General features: G+C 37.5%; 1 protein-coding gene across 1 annotated transcript in view; it reads right to left on the bottom strand.

The window, feature by feature from the left end:
- SNTG2 (syntrophin gamma 2) overlaps positions 1–22,052 on the bottom strand; it is a 232,263-nt gene that overhangs the window by 135,007 nt on the left and 75,204 nt on the right. The window contains exon 2 of the mRNA XM_021392018.1: positions 2,185–2,322. Within this exon, the coding sequence (XP_021247693.1) occupies positions 2,185–2,322 (138 nt within the window). The remainder of the gene's footprint in view (positions 1–2,184; positions 2,323–22,052) is intronic.

Here is a 22,052-nt window from a genome sequence, read left to right as displayed (position 1 = left end):
CCTACTGGAATCCTGCCTGACCATTGATCAAGTCAGAGACATATCAGCTGTGTGAGAGGTAAAAAAAACAGATGCAATTATTTTCTTTTTTTTCACTTTACATATGGAAATAGAGCAGGAAAAAACAGACCAAAATAAAATGCAAAGTAAAAGAAAAAAATATTTATGAAAGGAGGAGAGGCATGAAACTGTGAGGTCAAAACAGGAAAAGGAAATACAAGAATAGTAAGGAAGGGAATGAGGTACTGTGAATAGGTAAGAAATTAATTTTAACATGTTAAATGAGAAAAAAAGTTATTAAAAATTCATACTTCTCAGAAAAAGCATATTTTGAAAAGTATAAAAAGGAATGCCTCTCTGTATCACCTTTAACTGAAAATAGATCTTACCCTGGTGCTCATTCAATTTATAATTGATTCTTTTCTGTGTTATTAAACTACTCATATGAAAGAAAAAATAAACAGACTTCTGTCGAAAATACTCCAAATTTAATTAAAATTTTATATATTTTTTTCAATATACCATTACTATCAACATCTTCATGCTTCAAGGGTGCTGATGCAACTTTACACACTTTTTTCCTTTGAGTTTGAACATTTCGAACATAACAGTCATGAAGATTTGCTCAGAATGCTTGAATTTCCCAAGCCCAAATTACTGAAATACATTTTGGTGTCCACTGTGAAAAAGCTGAATACTGAGGAGAAAAAACAGTTTCCTTTACACTATTTTCCTCTGTACATATCTTGAATTCCAGAAACTATATTCCTCTCTCTCAGTACTGTACTCCAAGCAAAATGATAGAAAACAAGCTCCACAATTGCTCATCAAAGAGAAAGCTTTCTCTGTGCATAAAAATAGTACCTAAATGAACGCGAGATGGCAAAACATGAAACAAGTAAAGATCAAGACAGTAAAAAGTAGATATTCTACAGAGACAGCCTTTTATCTGCACGATCAGTGTGAGATCCTTGGGAATAATCTGTACTGCTGAAAGTCCAAACCACCAAGGTAGCACTTGTGATAACTGACATCTTTGCCAGCCCTCAGCATTCAGAAATGTATGGAGCAATCAGTTAAGCATCTGCAAATCCTGTCCTCAGTATTTCTCAAGATTAATGAACCTGTGAGCAAAAGAAGGAGTGGAAGCAAACGCGTCCCATGAATGTTGTCTCACAATACTGGCAGGAGAAAAAAAGTATTATCACAAGTACACACAGGACTTTCTTCTTCAATATGTTCATTCATATATCCCACTGAAGGAGAAAGATTTGGGCTTTATAGTAACTTTTCTGTATTCTTCCTACATGTTCCAGATTGCTCCAGGAAGAAGACAAGCAGGTTACTTCTATTTTTGTTGCAAAGGCACTATTGTGATGAATGGTCATGTGCAAATAAAGATTAACTATGAGTAACTAAGAAATAATAAGTATAGAAAGGAGAATAAATCACTAAGAGAAAATGATTGTTTGTGACTGCTATAGAACTGACTTTCAAGTTACAGTTTTCCATTAATATTTTGAATCACACAGAGGAGAGGTGAAAATTATTTTCTTGAACCTCTTGAAATATAAAGCATTTATCTCTTCTGAATTTAGCACATGTAGCTGTAAATTTAAAACTTCAGAGTTACCAAAAATATCACTAAAGAACTACCAGATATTTCAGCCTGATTTCTAATTCTGCTTTTGAGCTCCTGAGTAATTCATATACTGTAAAATACACAGTGCTTATCTTAATTGGCCTTTATTTCAAATGCTAATATTCCAAAAGTTTTTATTTGGTTAGGTATAATACAGAAAAAGTAAATATTCCCATGAAGTTATGACTTAATCCATTCTTATGAATTAAAGTTTGACAAATCTAGTCTGCATTGAATATAACCCTTTCAGAGCCTGTCTTCCTGTCCTGTCTTCCACCAGGAAATACTATTTAGGGTAGCCGTAAAACATAGAAGTAAAGTGTATCAAAATATGAATCAACACAAATCTCAATACACCTAAAACAAGATTTGGATTAACCATTCCTTCCTATTTTTTTTTATGAATGATCAATGAGTGATGATAAATACAAACACAAATTTGATACAACTTTTCCAGAGATGCAGTCACCCAGTACCATAAACTGAGCACTGTAGAAGACAATAAAGTGCAGTCAAAAGCACAGAGATATAGAAGCACTTACATTTGCACTGCGATCACTTCCACTAACACAGACGACATCTTGTTTTTGAATTGTTAATACCTCTTTTGTGAGCTTCAGTCGGATGTCATAAGCATTTTCAGATACTTCATCATACAACAAAGCAATACCAGTTTTAGTCTGTAAAAGCAAGGCACAGAAACAAAAAATTATGTATATGAACACTTCTTAATGATAACTAATAACTTGTATCCCATTCAATACATAAAATGCATATAAACAAACACTGTTTAAAGAAAGTGGAAGACTGGTCTGCTCTTCAGGCTCCAAATGGATTAGACAAATAAAGCCTCTTCTGTGCTGGAAAAAGCAGGCTAAATTGTCTTTGAAGTAAGCATTAGTACACAAAAAGAAATCATTCTCCCTTGTACTTTTTCTTGTACTTTTTCACAAAGGAGTGTCACTGCTGAAGTATGTTTTTTTTGTTTTCAATTATATAACTCGCTGTGAAACGGCACTATTAGCAGATAGATAATATATGTATAAATCTATGTGAATGCATTTTTCTGTTCACTGAAGAAGGGAAGAAGTTCAATATTGTTCCTGACTCAGAGGTTTCCCATCCACTGAGTCAGGTATCTATCACAAATGTTGTTTTTATGATAAAGAATTCTACTACTGTGGAAAACTAGGTTTTCATCTTATAAAGCACATAAATATATATACTCTAATCACAAATATTGGTGTCACGGGACTTCAGCTTGCTAAGGTCAAGATGGACATACATTTCTGAAACTTCCACTATTAACTAGTACACTCTCTTGAATAGTAAAGTATTTTGGTATCAAAGTTTTCTCCATGAGTAGTAGCAAACAAGCTCTGTTTTAATTTTTGGTACACTTACTTTATTTGCAAATTTCCTATTACTATCCAGTCTGCTCTTTCCTTAAACAAAAACTGTGGAATTAGCACTGTTTACAGCTGTTTGTTAAGACAGGGAGACTAGTGCAATTTCATAGCTTTACAATCATTTCACAGAAGAGGAAAAGCCATCACAGAAGGGAAGCCATCCAGGGGGACCTGGACAGGCTGGACAAGTGGGCCCACAAAAACAAAATGAGGTTCAACAAGGCCAAGTGCAGGGTGCTGCACTTGGGCCAGGGCAATCCCAGGTATTTATACAACCTGGGGGAAGAAGTACTTGAAAGCAGCCCTGCAGAGAGGGACTTGGGGGTCCAGGTGGACGAGAAGCTGGACATGAGCCAGCAGTGTGCGCTGGCAGCCCGGAAGGCCAACTATGTTCTGGGCTGCATTAAAAGAGGAGTGGCCAGCAGGGAGAGGGAGGTGGTGGTCCCCCTCTACTTGGCTCCTGTGAGGCCCCATCTGGAGTACTGTGTCCAGGCCTGGGGCCCCCAGCACAAGAAGGATGTGGAGCTCTTGGAAAGAGTTCAGAGGAGGTCGACCAAGATGATCAGAGGGCTGGAGTGCCTCTCCTATGAGGAAAGGTTGAGGGAACTGGGCTTGTTTAGTTTGGAGGAGAGAAGGCTCCCGGGAGACCTCATTATGGCCTTCCAATACTTGAAGGGAGCGTATAAACAGGAGGGGGATTGATTGTTTGTGAGGGTAGATAGCGATAGGACAAGGGGGAATGGTTTTAAGCTGAGACACGGGAGATTTAGGTTAGATGTTAGGAGGAAGTTTTTCACTCAGAGGGTGGTGACGCACTGGAACAGGTTGCCCAGGGAAGTTGTGGACGCCCCGTCCCTGGAGGTGTTCAAGGCCAGACTGGACGTGGCTCTGGGCAGCCTGGTCTAGTGGTTGGCGATCCTGCACTTGGCAGGGCAGTTGAGACTCAATGATCCCTGAGGTCCTTTTCAACCCAGGCCATTTTATGATTCTATGAAAAGCAACACACCTGTTCTGAAACATATTATCATATTTAAGAATAATATTTACTAATTTATAAGGTATATAACAAGATCATCACATCACTGCAATTTTCTCTGTGCAACTGAAGAACAGTCACACATAATTTATGGTTTAGCTGTAGCATTTGTTTTATAAAGACTGTTCTGAATCAAGTCTACGCATTTTATTAAATAGTAGATTGCAAAAAGAACAGAGTAATGGAATTTAAGAAGAAATATGCCTTGTACACTGTGTACTTTTAAACAAAGGACTTGAAGGTAAAATCAAACATGAAACATTATCTTCATAACAATATTTTCATTTTTCTACAAAATTAGAGAGAAAACTCTGTGGTGATCATTAGTAAAAATATTTGGTCTATGAAATTTAGATACGGTGTAGCTCTATGGTTAAGCAAGCGTCAAAGCTTCCCTTATATTCAGTGGAAATCGAAAGCACAGCAATTTTATTTACTTTTAAGTACATACACAGCAGATGTTCATGAGGTTTCGCTCTCTCTCAGCTCAAACCAGTTATCCCCATATATGTCACTGCTGACATTTCAGACACTTCAGAATGTCCAAGACACCCGCAAATGTAAGGCTGATGTGGGGCTTACAGGAGGTCCATGTCCTTGTAGCTGGAGATGAGCCCAGATCTCCACAGTACAATGGGATGCAGACACTGACCATACCACCAGATATCCACAAATAGGTGTCTTAAGCTTGAACCAAATCTCACCAAATGTTTACAGTGCAGAAATTCACATCTAGAACGGTCATTTAGATTCTGTAATCCAGTGGTGAGTAATAGACACCTCTGAAACATGATTTACCTGACCCCTTCTCTAGATCCATCTTGCATCACAGCTCTCTACTGTGACTTAAAAAATAAATATAAGTGACAGCTCCAACACAAGTGTTTAATAAATCTTGCCCATTGTGTTCACAGGGAATTCACAAAGGAAACCAAGTACAGCAAGGGCAGAAACCTTAATCATTCTCACCTGTTTGGAAACTGACGTATTAATTATCATAAAGTTTTGATATTTTTTAAATTTCCAGCAGGTATGGATGATTTATCAATACTTCATAAATGAAAATATATTAAATTTGTGTCAAAACCATCTGCTTAAAAGCTATGCTATGTAACAGTAGATATTTTTGAATAGTGGATGAACTGCCTTGCAAAACCACCTTCCCAGCACCTTTTTGCTACCCACTGGTTCTGCATCTCTATTCTACTCACGTTGGCAATCACAGTTTCTTTGGCTGACACACCAAATTATGCTCTACAGAAACATCTTGAGAGAGCAAAACTACGTGAGCACACTACCCAATCACAAAGCAGACCATTTCTCTAACTAGTAATTGTTTCATAGGTATAGAAGAAACACAATGGAAAAAATCCTGAAATATGTAGAGAAACAGATTACAGATCTATCAAACCACTTAAAGCGGAAGTCTCAGTGAAGCTCATCTATTCCCATTAAATTCCAGTACCTACCTCACATTTCATCTAACTCCTTACGTGAACTAAGATGACATGCAACAATACATTTGCTTTCAGAATCAATAAGATTAATCCAGATTGCTCTCAGCCTTTCAAGTCTGCTTTTTTAGACCATTACAAATGGCTGTGAATCATAGTTCAGAACATTCCCTTGCTCACTCTCTGTGTTGAAGAGGTGGTACACGCAACTCTTATTGGCAAATTTCAGTCCAGATAAAGTGCTTCTTCAAACAAAGAGCTTTTAATGGGAAAGAGGGTAGAATTAGGTAAGATATAAGGAAAAAATATTTTAAAGTGAGGGTGGTGAGGCACTGGAACATGTTGCCAATGATGTGGTTGATGCCTCGTCCCTGGAGGCTTTCAAGGTGAGGCTGGATCAGGCCCTGGGCAACCTGATCTTGCTGTGGATGTCCTCATTCATTGCAGGGGAGTTGGACTAGATGGCCTTCAGAGGTCCCTTCCAACTCTAAGGATTCTATGATTCTATGAATTTAGTTTTTGCAGGTAAATTTATATTCAGCATTTTAACTACCCTAGGTTTGCCATCAATTCTCATATCAAAACTCTGTCTATAGAGTCGCTGTTCCAAAATCTGTCATCAGTTAGTAAGGATTATGTAGTAAGTGTTAGAGATCATACATCAGAATTACGTGTTTTTTAAGAAAAAAAAGAACATGTAGAAAACATGCAGAGTTGCATAGGATTTAAGTCCTTACAATGACAAATAGGAGAATGTAAACTGAAACTCATTTGGGCAGAGGAGGAAAATAAACGTTGGTTTCCATATGTCTGATGGGTTTTCTAGACACTGTCCTCAAGAAAAGAAACATGCAGTCTCATGTCTGTGCCCATGTGTGCACATTTACATGGAGGAAGAAGTAAAAAGAAGAACAGTAGTATAATTGTCACATGAACTTTTAAGAAAGCTTAGTCACTATTCCATTTTTGAAAGAAAAAATACTGAAACTTTCTTTCTGAAGCAAGCCCCAAACCTCTCAATACCACACAGAAGGGAAAAACATTCTCAAGAGGGAGATGAACATAGATGAATACTTCTTTGGTTTTACTCTTATCTTCATCAGGCACGTCCCTAGCCAGCATATTTGCTTTAAAGTAGTCCCTGTTGGCGATAATGTTTTGGCACCCTACTCAAAATATTCCTTCTGTATACTCTGTCTATAGCCTAAATCTCACAACTGTGAATTCTGCTTCAAAATAGGCATCTCTAAGGCAAAACTTTGGTCTAACTGGCATAAAACACTTGTCTTCTCTGCTTTAAATTTTATTTTGAAAAATCTTGTAAAAATTAGGCAGATTGTAAAAGTATTGTTGAGGCATACTAGGTTTTCTACAGAAAGTACTGATTTGGTTATGGCCACTTGTTTCTCAGATGGATAGAGTAGTATTTGTGAGGCTCTTCATACTAGTAATTGAAGAGTGCAAGAAAATGTTCAAAGGTCCTATACAGATCATCAGAAAATTCATATGAGAGCTATAATAAAATCATATAATACATTAGTATGCTTTTCTAGGAAATGTCAAAGTACATGTGCTGCAGAAGTATTATTTTGAATTAGACTTTGAGGTTCTCAGCAACTCCAAACTTCTCTTTCCTTCTTTCTAAATGTATCTTACCACGTGATGTTACCAGCTAAATGAATTATTAACATCTTAGACTCTGAGGAAAATGGATTCTCTGGAGTTATCCCCTGCCTTACCTAAACAACCATTTTCACCAGTCCACTCAGTTACCCTGTTTCTCCAGCACAAATCAATGTTTGCTGATTTTCATCCTTAATAAACTTATTTATAGTTTCAATGACATATGAGCTCAATTTTTAATTGACAAAATGACAAAATGAATTTATAAATTTTTTGAACCACTGAATATTCTGAGTTGGAAGGGATCCATAAGGATCATCAAGTCCTACTCCTGGTAACACATAGGACCACCCAAATCTCAGACCATATGTCTGAGTACATTGTCCAGACACTTGCTGAACTCTGTCAAGTTCAGTGCCATGACCACTTCCCTGGGTAGCCTGTTTTAGTGCCCAACCACCTTCTCAGTGAAGAATCTTTTCCTGATATCCAAGACTTATAAAATTTGTCAATAATCTTGTAGCAATTAATCTGAAGGAGGACTGTACCCTAAAAAGAACTATAACTTTGCCCTTCATGAACAGAAGATAATTCCAGGCTTAATGGGCCCTGAGCGAGAACACAAACAGGCTCTTCAATAGACCAGCATGGGATATATGGATAAGGAGAGCAGATATGAAGGTTGAGTAGTAATGCAGCTGTGCAATACAGAAAATTAATGATTTTTTTGTATTTGGGGAACCAAAACTGCATGCAGTATTCTGGATGCAGTCTAATGAGTATTGATTAGAGGAGGAAAATCCCTTCTCTTTATCTTCTGTCTGTGCTCATCCTAACGTAGCCCAGTATGCTGCTGACTTCTCTGCCATCAGGGCTCACTGGAGGCCCAGCTTGCTGCCCACCCAGGGCCTCTTCAAACTGAGCTGTCCTCAGGCAGGCAGGCTGGTCCCAGCCTGGACCACTGCTAAGAGCTTGTTCTTCCCAGGTGCATGGCTTGGCATTGGAATTCATTGAATTTCATGAGCTAAATTCATGAATTTCAGTAATTTCCTGGCAGTTAATTTCTCTAGTCTGCCTAGGTCTTTTATCAATGGTTTACTGACAGCACCTTCCATCTCAGTGTCATCTACAAAATGGTAATCAATCTCTCCATGACTCCCTTCAGGTCACTGACAAGGATGTTAGAAGTCACATCACAGGACAAACTCCCAAGAAACACCACTTGCCAGAGGAATCCAGATAGAGTACAACCCACTTGCCACTGCACTCAGCCTAAGCATGGAGCGCTTCCATACAACATGGAAGAAGAATTAAGAAAACTCATTCAACAACAATAGTGCTATTTTCCATAGGCAATAACAGCAAGAAGCCAAGATCTCACTGGATTCTTTCGTTTGTTCATTTTGTGCGTTTTTTTTTTTAAATCCACTGTACTCTGAAAATGAACACTAAGTACTGTGAATGTATTTACGAAGAATATTATTTGAATAGGAAAATAACATTCTCTTTTTAATAAAGAAAAATGAAAAACTGAATTATGGCAGTGCAAATTGATACACAGAAAGCACCAAATCAGAGACCTATCTGAGACTTGTTTAACATGAGCTATATGAAAAAATTTACCTTGCCAAATCATCACATTTGTTATGAAATTTCACACATTAGAGTAACATCCAAAGTTGTTTCAAAGTATGGATGTTCTATCAGAAAACACCAACAGGTTCTGCTGGGACATCTTCCCCCTCCTTGCAGTCAAGGACTTAATTAGACTTCCTAACTGAAATATTGGAGAGGGAAAAAATAAGAAGGAACTCAAATTTCCAGACACTTTTCTACTCCAAATTACCACTGCCCACCATCACCACTGACACAACCATCCAGTTTCCAAGTACAGGATGTGGTAGAGCCATTTTATCTGTTAGGTTCTGAGGTGCTGCCCGACGCTTGTTCATCCAGTCTGAGGCCAAAGGCCAGGACTGTGGTGAATGTACCTACACCTTCCACACTGTGCTTTGGGAAGGGTTCACAAGACTCATTTCCCCCTCCGTGTGCATCAATGCAAGTAGCTCATCACCAGCTGCTTCCATCTCCCTTCCAAATCAGCATAAGACTTGCAGTTGGGACCCCGACACTGACAGCTCAGAGGACCCCTTGCACAAGAAACTTATGCCTGCACCAGTAGTCCAGCCCATCAGCTTCCATGTAAGTTGGAAGATACATACCTTAAAACAGTTTGAATAGAAATATTTTAACTGAAAGAAAAAAAAAAACCTGAATCTGAATTTCTTTCCAGTTAGAAAGCAACTGCTAATGTTAATTTTTGAAAGTAAATTACTTTTAATTTCACAAAATTTCAGCAAAAATAATAAACAACCAAACTTTACAGCTGCCTAACTTTTAAGCTGTATTTGAAACATAAACAAATGTCAAACCAAACATACCAAAAATTAAGCAGAGCAAAAAAAACCCCTCACTCAATAGACTCTGTAAATAGCTAGTAAGGTTATTTAGTCTTGCCTAACTTTCCAAAACTCTCTTGAGCATTTCAATTATGACATTATGCATTTTTATTAGAGCTGCAACACCATACCATAGTTTCATATTGCCAACGAGCACTGCTGCTACTGAAGAAGATCACAAATTTCTGATAATCCATTTTAAAGCATTGATTTACAAACACACCAAAGCTGATGGAATATACCTGATGGACATCAATGATCCTAGGTAGGTCAATTAAGGATACAGGTATTGAATTACAATATATTGTAACTTTTCAATGCAAGATACTTAATGGTTATATATATACGATAAGAAGCCAAATTTGAAATAAAAGTGGTCAAGAGTAAATATTTTAAAAGTTGAGTACGTTTTTTCCCCAAAGCACAACTTATATCTGAAATATCCATCTTGAAAATTCAACTTTTTCATGAAGATTGTTCTTTTTTTTTTAATGTCTTTTTAATGACAATATTATGGATTTACATATCACTACATATAGTTGGAAAATGTGTATTAGTATTTCAAGTTGGTAGTAGATTCTAACAGCAGCATTACAATAACTTCTAGCAATTCTCAACGGAGTTTCTCCTAAATATTTGTAGCATGTGGAAATCTACAAGAAAGAATGTTAACTCAAGACAACAGCAGTTTGAAAAGATCTTGAAAATAAAAACTTTAAAAATCTACTTTGTTGTTTAAATCACATTCTGTCCACAAGAAGAGTTCTGTTAAAAATAACCTTCGGGGCAGATTCTTGGGATTTTTTGTTAATGACATTAGCTGTGCAAGAAAAGTGATTAACAGCTGGCTCTCAATCTCTGTGATCTTAATCATTAGAAAGTAAAGCAGTAATGTCTTGTTTAATTACTGCAAGCACAGTGTGTCACCAGCTAATTAGATATGATTGATCATTGTCATCTTCATACACCTCTCAAAACATCAGACACAAATATTTGAGTCCTGTAATGCGTATTTGGAGAATGAACTTTCAGAATGCCTTGTGGAATAAAAAGTGCCTGATTAAAAATAAAAATCCTAATCAATACTAAATAATAGTGTCACACACAGTTGAATATGCTTGAATATGACTTCTATTCCCTAAAACAGCCAAGACCCAAACTATTAGAAAAACTGCCTCATTTCATTTCGATTTAGATAATATCTTCAAAGAATTTCCTTGTTTATTACTAAGCCTCACTTTTCTGGTAAGTGGACAGTACCAATGAGTTAAATAGCCTAAGAATATAAAGATCTTCCTATGCTTACAGTACATTCATACTAGTTAAAAAAACAAAGCATGACATTCACAGTTCAAACTAAATCATTTAGCAATAGACCAAAAAGACCAAAAGAAAATAGTCTTTGGAGATTATTTATTTAAGAAAGCTAAAATTTTATCATTTCTATTAGTATTGCCATTCAGCCTACCATAGTAGGAGGTCAGGTAATACACAAATGTTCCTGTTGAAATATTAAAAGGTAAATGAAGAACATAATCCCTTATAATATACAACTGGGAGGATAATTCAAAGTGACTCACTCTCTTTTCTTATTCTAGACTAAGTATGGCCACTGATTCATTTGGTTCTCCTTCTCCTTAATTCTGTTACAGCTCTACCACACTCCTTATTTTTAAACCTCTACCATCATTTTCTTTCCATTTAACTTTGTTGACTTGTTCTACCAAGAATAACTAATCATAAAATCATACAGTCATTAAGGTTGGAAAAAACCTCTAAGATCATCTAGTCTAACTGTCAACCCATCACCACCATGGCCACTAAACCGTGTTCCTCAGTGCCACATTTGCCCTCTTCTTGAATACCTCTAGGGACAGTGACTCCCATCACCCCCCGGGGCAGCCTGTTCCAATCTCTCACCACTCATTTGGAGAAGAAATTTTTCCTAATATTCAACATGACATCTCCCCTCTTGGAACATAAGGCTGTTACCCTTTCACTCTATCACAGTTATCTGGGAAAAGAGGCCAACCCCCAGGACGTTACACCCCCCCTTCAGTTGTAGAGAGCAATAAGGTCTCCCCTGAGCCTCCTCTTCTCCAGTTTAAACAATCCCAGTTCCCTCAGCCACTCCTCATTAGACTTGTGCTCCAGATCCTTCACAGCTTTGTTGCCCTTCTCTGGACACAGTGCAGTGCCTCAGTGTCTTTCTTGTAGTGAGGGGCCCAGAGCTGAACACAGCACTCAAGGTGTGGCCTCACCAGGGCATCGTCCCCTTGTACTAGACCGTACAGGGGGATGATCACTTCCCTGCTTCTGCTGGCTACACTATTTCTGATACAAGCCAGGATGCCACCGGCCTTCTTGAGGACTTGGGTACACTGCTGGCTCATATTCAACTAACATACCAACTAACAGACTCAGATCCTTTTCCTCCAGGCAGCTTTCCAGCCACTCTGCCCTAAACCTGTTCCATTGCCTGAGCATTTGGCCTGTTGTCGCCAAAGTGAAAGACCTGACACTCAGTCTTGTTAAAGCTCATACAGTTAGCCTCAGCCCATCGATCTGGCCTATCCAGATCCCCTTTTAGCGCCTTCCTACCCTCAAACAGATAAATTATTTATCCTTTGCTTGTTTATAAGCAAAACTACACCTTAACTCCTTAATTTCTAAATAAGGTTATGTAAATACTTCTAGACTCTTTCTAAATTTATAAGTGGTAAGATCTGGTTTAATCATCCTACTGTCAATTATGATACAGCAAAAAAAAAATCACCATTATAGTAAGAACTTCCCATACTATGTTGGCTTCTAGGAATATAGAACATAGCTAGATTTAGGTAAAGTTTAATCATAAGGATTTAAAGAATCCCTAAGCATTAAAGTAAGTCCAAGGAAAAACTTCTACTTTCATCTGCAGCTATTGTTTTTGCAGGCCAGTAGCTCAGATGAACTCAGTGGCTGGAACCAAAAATCCTTTCAGTCATGCATTTGGCTGCTAGCCTGAAAAGTAATGAGACAGTTTAGTTTAATGTTTTATCCAAATACTTAACAATATGTTTAAGTTTATCCTCTGTTACACCATCTTTTTCTTAGCTCCAATTCTCAAATGGAACTGTGATGAACAGTAACTTTTAGAAACTTTTCATATTTAGCAGACAAAGCACTAAAAGTACATCAAACTTTTTGAAACACTGAATATGGGGCATAATAAAAAGAAAACAGTGATTTAATTACTGAAATTTATGAAGAAATACAGAACTTAGGGATATCATGGAGAAGAAAAGCACAGGCTACATAACATGAAAAATAAAACACAGCATCAAATTTATAACCCTTTGTGAAAAGTAATGAAACTGGCAGAGAACGACCAAGAAGGATGAGAGCTAGGCAGAAGGATGAGAAAATCCTCAGAAGCAACACTTCAGACAGAATTTCATGCTGAAGTGAAAAAAAAAATCAGTTGTACCTAGGGAACTTTTATTAAAAGGTGGAAGAGACTATTGTTTATAAACTGATGAAAAATATACGAGGAATAGTCTGGTTACACCTAAATTGTGGGACATGATTTCCAGCAGCAGGAGTGCTCTACCAAATAAAACTATAGAATCAGAACACATGTATAAAGGCAGAAAAATATTACTGGAAAATATGAAATGATGCCACTAATACTAACAAGAGCATCTGAAGGGAAGTTGTTTGATTATAGTTGAATATTTTAAGGCTTTGTACAGAATACTTACCAAAAAAAGAATATAATAAATTTGCAGGATTTGCTTTTTATGCATAACTGTCCCTCCAGTATCATCTGTCATTCACTGATCATTGCCACAGGGCAGGGAAAGTGACACAATGAATGGCTGACACTGCAGGGAGAACCTTCACTGCCACAGCTGGGGCACAAGAGCACTTGTGCATTGCTACAGACCAGGAAGAGATGGCTGAGTTAGCTCACGCTTTAGCCAGCATTGCATGGGCAAGCACCCAGCTGGCCCTGTAAGCGATATAGCATGAAAAAAAGCAGGCAAGAAGGAGAAGGATATAAGCTTTACTAAACAATTGTTGAAACAACAAAGCTCCTGCACAAAATAAATTGTGACTCGGTTCTCACCATGGAGGAGCATGAAATGGAAGTCAGTCAAGTGACACAGGAAACTCAATTTTAATTTCAACTCAAAATTTTAATTTCAGAACATGGAAGCAAGGTAACTCTAACGGAGACAGAAACAAACAAAAACTACAATGAGATGGAGGGAAAGTTGATATTTTAACTGTTCCTTTCCTGTTCCTTTCCCGAATAAACTTTATTACTGTTGTGGAAGGCAACTAAATGAAAAAAAAGTCTTCAAAACTGTATATATGTAGGTGGCTCCAAAAGTAGTATCTCCTGTTTATTTCCATGGAAGCTACAACAGATATAAAGAGCACAATAATACTATTTCTAAGAGCAAATTCTCAGCTACAAAACACTATTTTCCAACATGGTTACCACCATAAGCTGTGCATTTTCACTGTAAATGAACAAGAGCCTGTATGCTGCACTTGTACAAATCTGCACCAGCAGAGGTGACCCACTGCCACTGTCACCGCTACTGGAACATACCACCCATTGCCTCACTGTGCTCACATCCACTGTTCGGTCTCCACAAACATTCAACAAACGTCAATGAGTGCCACTTTTTCCTCATGGAGGATTTCAGTGACACATCCTTGCTTCGTATGCACTTCTATGTCAGAAACTGTTGTCTCAGACTACCCTCTACTGCCATCAGTCATAAGGCAACAAAATGCGATGGAATATTGGCAGTAAGATTCAGCCTCTACTGCCATACCTCCAACGTCCAACTCCGGCATTATGCGCCAAGATAGTATAAGAGGCATTACTTTCAGATTACCCCTCATACATATACTTATATACTTTTATATAGGCATACACTATATACAAAGATATAGTATAGGTATATTTTATAGCACAGAATAGATATATATAAATATATATATTTATAAAAAAAACGCACAAGCAGAAAGACGAGTTCAGAATTTACAAGAGAGTTTCAAGGAATAACATATCTACATCAGAATAATCAATTACAGATTCATTACATTAGAGTAATTGCTTTGTATTGAATGCACTTGAATCACTTAACCAAACAATTTGAAAGCTTCAATAGAAGTATTAAGCATCATGTCGATAAAGTACTCGAGGAGAGCCTGATTCTAGAAAGAATTTTTATTTTAGAAAACTGCATCTAAAGCCAAAGATAGCCATCCTGAGGACTGTAAACAGTGTTTTAAAATATCACAGAAACCCAAAACTTCCGAGCCAAGCCATTCTGTGATTCTATGACAAAGGAGGAATGAGTGCCACTCATTAAATTCAACTCTGTGCAAATGTAGGCAATAAAGCAGTGAAATGAATGTCCTGCTTCTAAGTTTATGTTACATTTGGCTTAATCACAGAACACAGATCACAACTGTATCCCAACAAGAAGTCAATCCACGTTCAAACTGTTTTGTAAAAACCTGATTCTGAACTTTATTTATAATAAGCTTCTCCTCAAATGCCAGATCTTACCTTTCCTCTAAGTATGAGACTTAAGCATTTTGAGATTCAGATGTGAGAAATAAAAACAAAAGCCACAAAAAGGGAAAATGTCAGATCCCTCGGAACTTAAACCTATTTGCATTCTTGCTGCTTGTGAGAAAGTCAACCGATCTTTGTTATTTTCCTTTCATATTTGAATGAGTTAAATAATAACATTTGCAGGAAGCATTTTCAGTCTCTAGATATTATAAAGACCACAGGATAATTAAATGCAGTTATAGCTGTTTTGGTTTTTTTTTGCTTTCCTTTTTAAACAATGTCACACACAACGCAAATAAATTGTACTCTGTAAGAGAATAACAGAAAAGTTAGTCTCTTAGCTATTCCTAGGAAAGCCAGAGCAGCAAAGAAGAGATTACAGTGTGTTAGTACAGAAGTACTCAGCAATATTCAGCATAAAGACAGCCCATCTATGTAGATGCCATTTCACTGACCAAGAGACTGTGTTATTGTTCTAGAAATCTATGGAATTTAATTTGAAAAGCACACATCCCCTGAAGCAAGTCATAATCGAAAATACTGCATAATCAAATATTGCATAATACTCACATGCAAGCAAGTAAGGAATGAGAATTTGATCTTCTTTGGAGGGTTTTTTTTTCTTCTTAATAAAGGTAATAGACAAGTATGCTGCTTGTGTGTTCTACTTTTTCCCCACTGTCTCAAAACAGACAAAAAATTGAAATAAAAACTTCACTTAGTGAGACATTTCCCTCTGATTATCTCTGTTTTAAAGCACTAAACAGTTGGAAATATTACAGATATAGTCATTTCCTGACAGACAGGGATACAGATAAAGCGAGTTCCAGTTTTCCCAATTAGCACAGTTAAAGTGGTTTTGGTAACAATATCAGCAGCACCATAAAGTCACGCCAGTACTTTAACAGAACTATTGCCAAATTATCCCAATGCTATTCCATAGTGAAAACATCAATGAGAGACAATGTCAATGTATCCACAAGTATTTTGATGATAGGACAGCCTGAATACAAAATCTTGTGTTGTATATGTTTGAAGAATATTTATGAAAGGCTATGGTTGGGAAAAGGTATATGCTCTTAAACTACCAACATTGTCATGGTTTTATGCAAGTATAAAAGTAAGATTTGCAGGGCAAGAGATTCGAGGGCTTGTACTTCGTGAAAGAAGACAGGAGAGTACAAGTACGCGTGTGGAAAGACAGGAGTTGTTCTTGGCATGATACAGACTTGTGAGAGAAGTAGAGAATACCAGAAATAAAATAAGAACAGAATAAAAGGAAGACCAACAAGAGGAATTAACAGTAATAACAGGGGAAGAAAACTAAAAAAGAAGCATATGGAAAAAAATGAAAAAAGGCAAATTAAAAAACGGCACGCTTCCAAGTAAGTAGTTGCCATCTTTGTCTTTTGCAGGAATGAGCAACCCAGGTTACTAGTCCATAAGAGAATTTGACAAGTTAACTCTACTCAGAATTGGTATTAAAAATCTGTGTGAAAAAAATGGAAACAAAGTTTACAAAATGTACTTTGCAGTAGTGTTATCCAAAACAACAAGCCTAGCTAAATAGCAAGCCCACAAAACACAGCTGGTTGTAAGCAGCATCCTACCAGAGGTGAACTGATGCTTCTCCTGCTGTCAGAAGGTTCACTGGCATGACCGCTAATGGAAAACATGCCACCGCTTCCTACTACTTTCTTGGTGAGTGCCAGTGCAGACATAGCAGCCACCCTCAGGATCTCGGCTGAAGGAGCAGCAAAGACAAAACATTATAGACCAACAACAGCCCCAGTTCCCTGTTCCCCTTTGCTGGATGGGAAGAAGGTGTTTGTAGTTTGCTTTTATTTCTCACTGCTCTAGTCTGTTACAAGTAGGCAATGAATTGCATCAGTTTCTCTATGCTGAGTCTGTTTAGCCATGTTTTGCCATGACGGTAATTGGAGAGCGATATCCCTGTACTTACTTCAACTCATGAGCCTCTCATGTACAACACTTGTCATTTCCCCCTCTTGAACTCCATGTCAGCCCACTTCTCCAGCCAATGCTCTCTAAAAGGCAGAACAGCCATCTGGTGCATCCACCACTCTTCACAATTTTTTTTTTTATCATTTGCAAACCTACTCAGGGTATGCTCTGTCTCACTGTCCAGGTCATTAAAGAAGATGGTAAATAGTACTGAGCTCGTTATTGATACTCAGGATACACCAGTAGTGACCAGTCTCAACATGGATTTCATGCTACTGATTATGCCGTTTGAACATGACAGTGCAGAATTTTCAGTCCACCTCTCCATTTAGCCGTAAAATACTTGTTTTTAATGTTGAGTATAAAAGCCTCTTGTTAGTTCATAAATGGATCCCCAGTCTTTAAGTGGAAGGTAGTTTTCCTTCATGTTACAATACTTCATAACTGTGCAGAAATCCTGCTTTCTTCAAATAGTCTTAAAATTTGTTTCCATCAAAGAGAAGATAATGGACACAGTGGGTAATTTTCCTCTTCTGAGATGGCTCCATCTACGCTTTTATGAGCTAAAGAATAAACAATCTGGCAAAACAGCTGCCTGAAGTGTCTTTTACACTAAGTAATCCTTAGGGCTGTCAGGTAGAATGAAGGAAACAGCAGCTGAGAAAAAGATATTACTCAGCTAAGTAGATTAGACCCAATGGTTAAATCCTGAAAGATCCTGATGGCGCCTTGGTTTGTGCTAAGCAGCCTAGCTCCTGTTGACTATTTTCACTGGCAGGAATAGAACACTCTAGACTACACAGTGATTTTTCACATAGACTACGTCATTAAGTAAGTGAATAAAATAGGACTTTTGAGACTCGGGTAATACAACACGTCCAAAACAAAACAGGATAAAATTCTGAAAAAATCTGCAAAGAAAGTAAAATACTGAGATTGCCAATTTCTCCAACATGCCAGCAAAAACAGGGAAGTCCATTCTTGATTTTTCAGCCAGGTGTTCTTTTATAAAGTTTGAATGCAGAATGTATGGAAGTGGGCCTTATATCATAAGGGTATTCCCTCATTCACTTAAAATTAGGTTTTGGCAACTCTGATTCTGGTTTGAAGAATAACTTAGTACAGCATATTTACTGTTAGTCAGTTTTAAAACAGCTGGTGGATAAAACTGTAGGTTCTCAGGCTACAAAGAGAACCCAAGAGTTATTAAAATAGTATTCAAATTGTCAGTGAGATCTACATGATAAAGTACCTGCCTCAGATATATATATAAAAAGTGTGAAAAAAAAAATATATATATATTCCTTTTAAAAGGAGCTTTCAGAATCTATGGGCATATTCGATTGAAGGAAGGAATAGTGATAAGATCTAGAGATCACTAAAAAGTTCAGGGAACATTTTCTTAAGTATCAGTCTTATAAAATGCAGTTCTTAGTTTAGTAAAACATTATTAAAATTTTCAATAAGTTTCAATATTAGTTTTCTCCATTTTCTATTACATACATTCAATATATCTTAGGACTAGAACAGTTAATGGTTTCTAATTAGCTTCAATGTCTTTAAAACATCAAAAATAATATGACTATTTTAAAAAGAGTTAACTAATTATCCAGCCACGCAGACTGAGTGTGGTACGTAGTTTCTGGTACCTTAATTATGGATCAAAAACCCTTGTTCTGCCCTTACAGAATGTACTGAAATAACATAGCCCAAATTTATCCCCATTATTTTTAAGTACTTTGCCAAAATCTCTTAGACAAGAACATATTTATAGTAACCTCATTGTGATGACTGTGAACAAAGATGGCAATCTCCAAAGGAATCCAAGAGATTAAGGACCCTCTGAAGATAAATCAGGAACCAGTAGGCCAACAGAGAAACACTGTAACAGAAGTTTTGGGGAAACACTTCCCAAGCATGAGCTGAATTTTACGGAAGCCTTTTTATTTTTGCTTTTGTTCCAAATGAGGCCCTTCAAAAAGCAAAACTTCAGAAAAATTAATGTGCAGATAGAGCTATGAAGAAAACAAAAGCTGGCATTATGATCTGACGATTGGCAAAGGCCAGCTTCACTACCAAGCAAGAGGAAACAGGTATGACAGGAACAGGTTCTGAACAAAGAAAAGTGGTCTGTGTTTGACACAGTACAAAAAAGACAGAAACAACAAAGAATACAAAAGGAAAGAAGAAAGTAACTGAATCTCACAGCCTATTCATAAATCATAGGACTCCTTGCTCAGCCAGAAACACCGATTTGGATCCTTTTCACTTAACATTCATCTAGCCTGGGTCAGTCACAGTCAAACAGGTCAGGAAAAGAGAACAAAAAATAGTTACCCCTTTTATTAGACATTTTAAGACATACAATTTACTGGAATCTTCAGAAGGTGAGGAAGAATAGTTGCTACCCCTAAAGTAACTTCATTTAAACCAGTCCAACTATTTCAGTTCCACCAGCAGCACGTTTTTTCTCCTTATATTTACTTATATTTATTCAGTGGTAATTTCACCATTCAGGAAAACTGAAAAACTTTATCTGGAGGCTGAAGGAGGTAAAATGCAAGCGAAAACTTGAAGGCCCAGTGCAGTCCAACCTGTAACGTCCATAACTAGAACCATAAATGTACATTTCCATAGATTTTCACTAAATTTCATAAAGATATAAATAATTTCTGGTTTCTTGATCCTGATTTAATAATTCCTTTTATGGTGAAGTTTCAAATAATTATACTGCACTAACTAGGGGACAATGTGTGTTGTGGACCTATACTTTGAGATAATGACCCCAAACTAAAACTCCTAACATACAAAGGAGGAGAAAAATATAGTAATCACTATCACCAAACAACTGCTTCAGGAACGTATTAAATGATATGAAGCTCTGCTAATCAGATGTTAATTGATGAACTACAGCCTTACATTCCTCTTGATGTTTTGCAGTTAGTACTTGTTAATTTTACTAGAAATAGATTAGATGTTTGTAAAACATTTCATAATTCTAATTTTAATATTGAATTTGCTTATACAACTTCCCAACTCAAAGATGGAGAAATCATGAAGAAGTCAGATACCATAAGCTGTCCTAGCCTGCTCTTCTCAAGGCTGAACAGCCCCAGCTCTCTCAGCCTGTCCTTGCAGGTGAGATATTCCATCCCTTGGATCATTTCTGTGGCCCTTCTCTGGATGCATTCCAAAAGGTCTGTGTCATTCCTGTCCTGAGGACTCCACATCTGGATGCAGTACTCCAGGTGAGGGCTCACCAGCACAGAGCAGAGGGGCAGGATCACCTCCCTTGACCTGCTGGCCACGTTTCTTTTGATGCAGCCCAGGATACAGTTGGCCTTCTGGGCTGTGAGAGCACATTGATGGCTCATGTCCAGCTTCCCATCCACCAGTATCCCCAGGTCTTTTTTGGCAGGGCTGTGTTCAATCCTTTCATCCTCTAGCCTGTACAGAGAGTTAAGGTTGACACGACCCAGGTGCAAGATCTTGCATTTAGATTTGTTGAATCTCATGAGGTTCTCCTGCACCCACTGCTCAAGCCTGTCTAGGTCCCTCTGGATGGCATCTCATCCCTCAGGCATGTCCACTACACCACACAGGCTCCGGCACCATTCTCTCTACAGCATTCATACTGCCTCTAGTTTGATATTTTCTTACAGTTTGTTTTTTTCCTTCCAGGAAAAACAATATACATTTGTCTGCTTGTTTGATATCTTTCTATAGCCTTGTTCTCACACATTTTGCGGTAGTGTAAAAAAAAAAAAAAAAGGCGAAGAGATACAGAGAAAAGGAAGAATTAGGTCCTTACTGAAAGAATAACACAGACCATAACCAGAGAACACTAATTTCTTGACAGACAAGGAGACAGAAAGAAACAATTTGTATGGGACTAAAAATCCAACTTTTTTTTTTTTCCTCTCTCACAAAAGCTAGAAAGCAGCTAAGCATATCAAGCACAGGTCTGTAAAAGTAATTCCTCTTTGCCTTCAAAAACAGAAGATAATAAAGACTTCATGCAGGCACACAACAATGGTTAAAAGAACCAGAGGAGATTACCCCAGATAATATTCCCTCTGTATGAAAGGGGGAAAAGGTAACTCAGACAGAAACGCAGAAAACAGAAACTACTCTTGATTTCAATTCTAACACTTCAGTATATCTTTCTTTTTGGTTTGGACTGAGTGGCATGTAGGGAATCTGAATTACACTCCAATGTGTACTATTTATATTCGTTACATTGTTTGCCAGCACCCCCACAATTACTTCTACACTGCATTTAGGCAGCCAGCAAGATAGAAACTAGCACTAAGCTAAAAACTTAATTGTTCACACAACACAACTTATACTAGCAAAGCAGGGAAAAGAGGGTATATGCTGCATGTGAATTCAAGAATGGTTTTAGGACAGGGAGAAGAAAGCCACCTCAGGTCACCCACACAATAAATCCCTCAAGAGCTTCTTCATTTCTGAAGCACATCAGTGTAATAGATACCCCCAAACAAACGTCCCATGTCTGTGAAAAGCCTTTACAGGCCTTCATGAAGTACTGGACTGAAGCCCAGATCTGAGGTACAAAAGGAATAGGAAAACACAGCATAGTGGCTACCTGGATAGCTGAATTTTGGCCAGCACTCTTAGGGATTTATTTCAATAGTTTAATTATAACACAATAGTAGCTTACAAGGGTGGGTCAGACAGTAGGTCGAAGTAAGTATGTGCTGACAAATGTATTTCAAATCATTTTAGGATACTAATTAAAAAAGCAAAGAGAACATCATAAATTTTATATAACACTAACCTTAGTAAGGCCAAGTTTTGCAATCAAGAAGAAAACTTTCCATATTCATCACAGATAAGCAAATTTGCCAAATGCTAAT

This window comes from Numida meleagris, chromosome 3, assembly GCF_002078875.1.
Source record: "Numida meleagris isolate 19003 breed g44 Domestic line chromosome 3, NumMel1.0, whole genome shotgun sequence".
NCBI classification, from domain to species: Eukaryota; Metazoa; Chordata; class Aves; order Galliformes; family Numididae; genus Numida; species Numida meleagris.
The sequence above is the reverse complement of the archived record's forward strand: the minus strand, read 5'-3'. Positions and strand labels throughout refer to the sequence as shown.